The sequence below is a fragment of the Lasioglossum baleicum genome, chromosome 2, assembly GCF_051020765.1.
Source record: "Lasioglossum baleicum chromosome 2, iyLasBale1, whole genome shotgun sequence".
In the NCBI taxonomy this organism is placed as follows: Eukaryota; Metazoa; Arthropoda; class Insecta; order Hymenoptera; family Halictidae; genus Lasioglossum; species Lasioglossum baleicum.
Window position 1 is genome coordinate 1311774 of NC_134930.1, and position 8856 is coordinate 1320629.

The 8856-nt window shown below is 37.6% G+C and overlaps 1 protein-coding gene across 1 annotated transcript; it reads left to right on the forward strand.

Annotated features, from left to right (window-relative positions):
• Positions 1-1785: 1785 nt before the first annotated feature.
• On the forward strand, positions 1786-4578 carry LOC143219836 (uncharacterized). Its single transcript, XM_076445654.1, has 4 exons — positions 1786-1885; positions 3488-3609; positions 3987-4209; positions 4274-4578. Exons 1-4 carry the CDS (start codon positions 1786-1788, stop codon positions 4345-4347), a joined length of 519 nt encoding a protein of 172 aa, XP_076301769.1. The 3' UTR covers positions 4348-4578.
• The last annotated feature ends 4278 nt before the right edge of the window (positions 4579-8856 follow it).

An 8856-nucleotide genomic window follows, 5' to 3' on the forward strand; every position in this document is an offset into this window, starting at 1 on the left:
ACACCTCAAGGTGTTAATAGTGAAGGAGGGAAGGTACTGCTAGTAGAAAAGAGTTTGTACGGTCTACCAGAGGCTGGGAGATGTTGGTACAATAAACTAGTAGAAATACTCAAAGAGGCAGGTTTGAAGTCTACAAAAGCTGTATATTCAGTATGGGTAAAGGTAACAATTTTCTAGCCATTGGTTGTTATGTAGACGATTGTATTATAGTTGGCAAAAATAACAAGGTAATAGATAATCTAATACAGAAACTTAATAAACAACTTAAAATTAGAGAATTAACAGGTTCTATCGAGTTTTTAGGTATTAATATTAATAGGAGCGGAGATGACTTTCTATTGTGTCAAGGAAAGTATATCGAGATGAAATTTTGGTCAAGTATGACATGCAGAATTGTCACGAAGTCAGGACGCCAGGGGCATCTGGTTCCAAGCTAGACGATTATGAGGATTCTGAAAAAGTTTATTACATATTATATCAGGAAATACTAGGTAGTATTGGATATCTAGTCACCGGAACGAGGCCAGATCTTGCATTTACATATAGTAAGTTATCTCAGTATGCAAAAGATCCACGCCAAATACACTTGCAAGCACTGAAGCGAGTGTTAAGATATCTACAGGGGACGCGAGATATAAAGTTAAAAGTTGGATCAAAGTACGGCAAGCTGTGCATAAGCTCAGATGCGAGCTGGTGCACCACGAGCGATTCGAAATCGTTTTCGGGATACACTGTAAAATTGGGAAATTGGACTATTGGATGGAAATGTAAAAAACAAAAATTAGTCACGCTATCTACGATGGAGTCGGAATTGGTCGGAATATGCGATGCAATCACCGAAGGGAAATGGATGATTGGACTACTAGAGGAACTGGATCAATTCGACCTAATACAAAAACCAGTTTGTATTAACACTGACAGCCAAGCAGTATTCGACTGGGTAGCAAATCCAAGGGTCAATCATCGAAACAAACATATTCACAGAAAATATCATTTTGTGAAAGACGAAAACGATATGAGCGAAATACGATTGCATTATATCGAATCGTTAGAATTGAAGTCGGATATAATGACTAAAGACTTAAGCGCGGATTTGTTATTAAAGCATTCAGGATAGCTAGGATTAGTTTAGGATCGGATTTTACACGCGAAAAGAGGGATTTGATGGTATATGTCGCGTTATAAAATTTAGGTTATAAGTGTTAGCAACATGTGCTGCATAGGGACATTTCATGAGTGTAGGTTAAAGAGGAATGCGCGCGCAGTTGATCGTTCGTTGTATTTGAAAGACCGAGAGAGATCGGCCATTATTCGTTGAGCATCTCCGCAGTTGAACAGTCGAACAGTTGAACAGTCGTATAGAGTCGTAGTATAAGTTTTGTATGTGTAAACCACATGTGTACTCATTTAAATATACTGATTATTAAAACGAGCATTGAGATTATTTACGCGTAAACTCGCGAGATAAAGATTCACGGAAATAGGGATAGAAATCACCAACATCCCACGAATATAAAAGAGTTACAAAGAATCTTAGGAATGATAAATTACCTAACAGAATTTGTACCAAACTTAGCAGCAAAAACAGAACAGCTCAGAGAGTTATTAAAGAAAAAATCTTTGTGCTTATGGTTACATGGTGGTTATGGAACATTCTAAAATACTACATTCCATAAAGCAGAGCATAACAAAGCTCCAATATTACAAACATTTGACAGTAACAAAGAAATTACGATTCAAACTGACGCGTCGCAGTCGGGGCTTGGTTGTAGCGAGAGGCCTTCGATGGCGCACAAGACGATGGCGCACAGCTCTTTGGCGCACGCTCAATTGGACACAGCTCTTTGGCGCACACGGCTGTTTGGCGCACAGCGGGATTGCACTAGTGATGGGCGCAATCGACTAAAAACTATCGATTTAGTCGATAGTAGCTGTTACTATTTTCAGTCGACTAGTTTTACTAAACTATCGACTGAATTTCGCAGTGGTGGGGGTTACTATTTTCAGTCGACTAGTTTTAGTAGAACGACTGAATTTCGCAGTGGTGGGGGTTACTGTTTTCAGTCGACTAGTTTTAGTGAAACGACTGAATTTCGCAGTGGAGGGGTTACTATTTTCAGTCGACTGTTTTACTGAACGACTGAATTTCGCAGTGGTAGGGGTTACTATTTTCAGTCGAATGCTTTACTAAATCAGAGGTTACCTCTCTGACTGAATTATCGACTGATTTATGGAGTGGGTAGAGCTATATATCAACTGAATCGATCAGATTCAATCATGACATTTACTATCTCTTTACTATCCTACTATCTATTTCATTAGCGCTATCAAATTAATTAATTCATAACCCTCATTTCATGAACTGAATCCGTCCCTCGGTGTCAAATTGACACAGTAGTAAAAAAACGATAAAATAACAAGCAGGTGATTAATTATTTTTCGATGTTTTTTTAGTCAAATTGATGAGTTAAAATTTACATCTTAAGTTTTTCGGTTATGTGTTTCTTACAAACAATTCGATATTTCGAGAAAACTGTCAGATTGACACGAGGGACGGAATTCAATTGTTCTACTACTACCCAACCAGCACACATCGTCTCATAGATGTCTGTTTCATGTCGTCGTCCCGTCTGAACGTCTATGTCCCAAAGATACGTCTTTTAGTCGTCAAAAAGATGTCTTTATGGAGACGTTGTTTTCACAGCAGAGAGTGAACGTCTTTCAGCTGTCTCATTTCAGTCGTAAAAGCAACGTCTCCATAAAGGATATCTTTTTGGCGACTGAGAGACATTTTCCGGAGATGTTGTTTTTCCTACGCCGCCGGTAAAGAGTGGGGTGGAGTAGGGGGATACAGCTTCTAAGGAAGAACTTTTTTCTGTACACTTTTTCGAAAAAAGAGCTCTGCATGCTAATCCGCTATAATACAGAGAGTATTTCAACGCAAAGAGCATTTGGAAAAAGTGTACAGAAAAAAAGTTCTTCCATAAAAACGTACACTTTTGTTGTTTACAAAGTTCCAAGAGCCCAATTGCAAAAAAGGGCTCTGTACGGGACCCCGCAATAATGCAGAGAATATTTCAACACAAAGAGCATAAAAAAATATTGCTTCTTTGCGAAATGCGGCTTACCCGCGTGATCGAAAAAATTAAGCTGTTTCATATATTCTCTGTCAGTGTTTTCCTGCGAGAAACATATCTGCTTCTCTGTCTTCGTAGTTCACCCCGAGTGGCGCTGTTGAAGTTACTATTTCTGGTCCGGCGCACATGGTCGACACCAGTGATGCCAGAGCCGTGGTACTGCGGTACTAAACCATACCCCCACCATAGCCTACTATCGCCCCTACGTTCCTTTACAACGCGCCCGCGCGCTACACTCACCAGCGTATCACTCTACTGTATCCGTAGAGGTACACTGGTGAGTGTAGCGCGCGGGCGCGTTGGAAAGGAACGTAGGGGCGATAGTAGGCTATGGTGGGGGTATGGTTTAGTACCACAGTACCACGGCTCTGGCATCACTGGTCGACACCCCCTGGTCGGTTTAGAGAAGTGTCTAATTGTATTAGTGTATTGTAATAGTGATAATTTATCCGACGAGTGTATATTTACAAAAGTAAGTACTTCCATTGCTGTTATTTGTTACCGTTAGTGTTTTTTGCTGATGCCCTTCCGCTATATTCGAAGTTTACTATTGGGTTGGCAAGAAAGTCAAAGAAAGTATTTACTTTCGGTATTGTAAGGGGGTAGACTGCTTTTTCCAGGATTGCAAGGGTGCGGGATTGCAATTGATTGCAATCCTGGAAACGAGTCTACCGCCCTAATGTGTAAATAAGTGTGAAGTCAAAAAATGAACAAAAATTGGTCATATTTTCATTCCTTCATTCTATTTGCTATTTTTCTAAATATATTCTCTAATTAATTATATTTACGTCGTAATTACATATATGTTTAAATTAGTCTCTAAATTTTACCATACTTTTCAATTCTTAGAATATATACACACAAATGGAGATGCCTACAAATACATGGACCGTTGTCCAATTTTTGGCGGACGGAACGGTAGAAGCAGTGCCAAATAGTTGGCTGGAAGGCGACAAATGTTATTGGCTACCGGTACACAAATCAAAATTGAGCAACGCAATCCAACAATGTGAACTGCCTCAACCTTCGTGGGAGTACTTTTCTGTAAAGATCTTCAAAAACAGTACCTTTGGTAAGTTAAAGTAGTTACACACCATACATGTACAATTAAAATAATAATTATATAATGCTTCTAGACGACTACACGAAGGCTAGAAGAAAAGCAAAGGAGGCCGAAGAGACCAGCGACTTGTTTAATAAATACACTTAAAATTATACTGACATTTATCTTTCATTTTCATTAAATTAGCAGAATGTGATATGCTACATAACAATTTTTTATTTTAGGCAGCAGAAGTGCACAATACGGGGGGCACAACAGCTACAACTTCGCCAGGAAAGTCTAGGTATCATTATGACTGACGTGCTGGCATGGCGGTCTGCTATAGCTGATTGGGCCGAAAGGGCAAAAAACCGTTTGCAAATTATCGAACGGCCAGCCTTGTTATATGTAATTATCACCCTTATTTTAATATTATTATTATAATGATTATTCATGTGCAAATTAATAAACAAAGATATTCTTATTCAAGGTGCAGCGGAGAAAGCCAAAGTGGACGGCAGCTGCAAGAAACATGAACAAAGCGAGTGTGACCAAGTGATTTTAATTTCAATATATCTGTGGTTATCAGGAAGAATGCCGCATGTCACATATACTTTCACTTTCGATCGCTAATACTTTGACATAGGAGGTTGGTTAAATTGCATTGTTGTCTGAGCCTTCCAAACGTGTTTCCATGACTTTTTTTCTGGTAAATATGTACAGTAGCGGACAAAAGTGTAAGACCGCTCTAAAGAAGACGATAACTTTTTTAATATTTTACTATACGATTTGAACTTTTTTGGGAAACTAGAGCAATTAGTTTATTAAAGGACGCGAAAAGAAATTTTTTCAAAAATTGCAATTGATCGGAATTGTTGAAAAAATACTAAAAGTTGATTGTTTATTTAAACATATCCTGAAAATTTCGTCAAAATCGGTCGACGTTGCAATGAGCTACAAACGTTTAAAGATGGTAAAAATTGCAGATTTTCGGCAATAAATCGTGAAAATCTGCAATTTCTACCATCTTTAAACGTTTGTAGCTCATTGCAACGTCGACCGATTTTTACGAAATTTTCAGGATATGTTTGATTGACACAGATCTACACAAAACGTGTTTTTTAAATTTTCAATATAGGCCCACATAAAATAGTTAAAAAATCAACTTTTAGTATTTTTTCAACAATTCCGATCAATTGCAATTTTTGAAAAAATTTCTTTTCACACCCTTTAGTAAACTAATTGCTCTAGCTTCCCAAAAAAGTTCAAATCGTATAGTACAATATTAAAAAAGTTATCGTCTTCTTTAGAGCGGTCTTAAACTTTTGTCCGCTACTGTAAATCCTATACTCTAAAGTCTAAAGCTCAATGAATGCATAAACTCGAATTTTTGAAATTGTGACATGCGGCGTTTTTCCTTACAACTACAGACATTATCAGTAATATTTTATTTTCACTTTTATATTTTATTTTAATTTTTATATTTTTTAATTTTAGTATACAGGGTGAGGCGCCAGAAACAGGCCCCCTGAATAAGCATTAAAAAGATGTTAGTAGCTTTTTTGTAGATGGACGCGTAAAGGACATGTGAAGGTCAACTTAATTTTTTTAAATGGAATGAGGTATTTTTTAATACATCAATGATGCAGCTGGACATTCATTATAAAAAAGTACTAACCTATGTATGTCGAAAAATTAGTAGTTCAGGGGATATTTCAATTTAAATAACTCTAAAATACCATTACTGTCGTACTAAGACATTAGTGTTTACTTACTTATGTAACGTCTTAGTACGACAGTAATGGTATTTTAGAGTTATTTAAATTGAAATATCTCCTGAACTATTAACTTTTCGACATACATAGGTTAGTACTTTTTTATAACGAATGTCCAGCTGCAGCATTGATGTATTAAAAAATACCTCATTCCATTTTAAAAAATGAAGTTGACCTTCACATGTCCTTTACGCGTCCACCTGTCAAAAAAAATAATACACTACATAATGTACCCCTTCAGACCATGCAACTTCTGTATACAAAACTTTTTCGTGCAACGCATACTTTGAAAGTTATTATAGGTGTGCAAGTTGCGTGAATCACCCTGTATACTGATTCTGATGTTTCAACTGTATATTTTATTTCAATTTTTATATTTTAATTTAAGTGTATTAATTTTAATGTTTTAAGTGCGTGATATTTTATTCTGAATATAGTATTTTATTTTACTTTTAATAATTTAATTTTTATGATTTGTCTATCTGTGGTTGTAAGGAAAAGCGCCGCATGTCACAATTTCAAAAATCTCAGTTTATGCATTAATTGAGTTTTAGAGTATAGGATTTACGTATTTACCAGAAAAAAGTATATGTGACATGTGGCGTTCTGCCTGACAACTACAGATATAATATTATAATATAGTATATAAATTATAATATAGTATATAATATTATAATATAGTATATATATGATATTATTATATAATATACATTATAAAATAGTACATATATTATTCTAATAAACTATTTGTTCGTTTACTTTAAACTATTATCGTAAATTGATTTTTCCCTCCCACTCCCTTTTTGCATGAATAAGTCTCTCTAACAAGCTCAAGAGACATTTGAAAGTCGCCTAAAAGATGCCCGACAGAGTCGTGGAACATGTCTGAATTGGTCTGAATGATGCCTTAGTACGGCTGTGAAATATAAAAAATAATTCTCTACAATGCCTGAAACACGACGAACAGTCATTCTAAAGACCACTTTAAGACAGGCAAATTTGTAACAAACGACCTTCCGGAGCCCCTGTAGAGACTTTCCGGAGACATTCGCAGACATCTTTCAGACATCTGAATGTCTAGCGGCAGACATCTTTCTGCTATCTTTGAGCTGTATCTGTGCTGGTTGGGTAAATATTAATTATTACAAATATTCTCCGAAAATATGAATGATTTATGCATTTCATTTATGTTAATAAAATATTTATTACATTCAGTACAAAATTGATATATTATTATTATATTTATCCTATCCTATAATATTATGTAATATCGATAACACCAAAAGGATTATTTATGTAGGATTTAAATCGTAAATTGAATAATACGTTCGTAAACTCGAAATGTTTTAATACGAAATTTGAATTATAACAAATACAACTAATTAAATTATCCCGTCTGAATCTCCGTCTGAGATCAAACACGTCTTTTCGTTTTCGTACGTCGAACCGGAATGACAAAGAAATCGCATATTACAAATATGAATAACGAAATCGATAAACATAATAACAGATATCGAATCGTCGCGTCGTTACAGTTACTAACGTCGTGACATTCAACGGAATTCTCGCCGCTCAGAGATGGTATCTCCCTACACTCGGCCATCTGACACTAGTCTCTGCCCTCAGAGACTGCGCATACTCTTTACTCTTCCTCTTCCTCTTTTTCAATATCAGTGTCTTCCTCATCTACGCCGACCCAAGATTTCATGGAGTCTGCTACTGTTGTCGTTTTCCGAGGACCCTCGCAGCTCCCAACTTTTTCGACTACGTATCTATCGTGCTGTAATATTCGGATGACTCGATAAGGACCCAGATATTTCGCTGCAAGTTTCAAACCTGGAACTTGTTGTGTTCGCCTGATAGCTACTAGGTCGCCTTCCTTATACGCTATTGCCTTTTTTCGTTTCTTATTAAATGACCGTCTGTTCTCTTCCTGGATCTTAACTATGTTCTCTTTGGCCTTCGACCTTGCCTCGTCTCTTTTTTCTTGAAATAGAGCGGCCCACTCTTCTTCCAGTATTTCTTGGATCCGTGAATCATTCCCGACTCGCATTTTTGTCCCAAAGAGCAAGTCGAACGGCGTAGAGTTGATGCTGCGATGTGGCGTTGCGTTTAGGACGCGTTGTACTCCGTTCACGTATCGATACCAATCCTCCGGGTGTGGTGCTGCCAATTTAGTCAGTAAAGGAATAAGCGTTCGGTTGACTCGCTCTACTTGCCCGTTCCCCCTTGGAACGCCAGTCGCAATAAGCGAGTGTTGAATCTTTTCTCGCTGACAAAAGTCTCGGAAATCTCCCGAGGTGAAGGCTGTTCCTCGATCTGAAACGATACGTCGCGGATTTCCGAAAATAAAGGCTTGTTTCTCCAGGTGTCGGAGGACTTCGTCCGTCTTAGTTGTCTTCGTGGTATACAACCACACGAATTTCGTGAATGCATCGACCACCACGAATATGTAGCGATAACTTTTCTTACTCATCGGAAGTGGTCCCAAATGATCCACGTGGTAGGTGTCCAGAGGTACTTCCCCCTTAGCTATCGGATTCAGTAGACCTTCGAGTTTTCCCATTTTCCTTTCAGCTAAAATGCAATCTAGACAATTCTTAATGGCTTTCTCAATTTTTTGTCGAATACCCTGGAACCAATAGTCTCTCTTCAGCAGAGTTTCCGTTTTTCCCGCTGAAAAGTGGCCGTTTCCGTGAACATGTCGAATGACTTGTAATTGCAGGCTCTTTGGTACTACAAGATTGATGTCTCCGTCGATATTCTTGAACAGCAGTCCCCCCCGCAAGGTATATCCGTCTATTTTACCCTGCTGTGTCAACTCGGCAATCCGTCGCGTTCCTGCGTCGTCTTGCTGCGCTTTACGAATTCTTACCGTAATATTATTCCGATCCGCGGACAA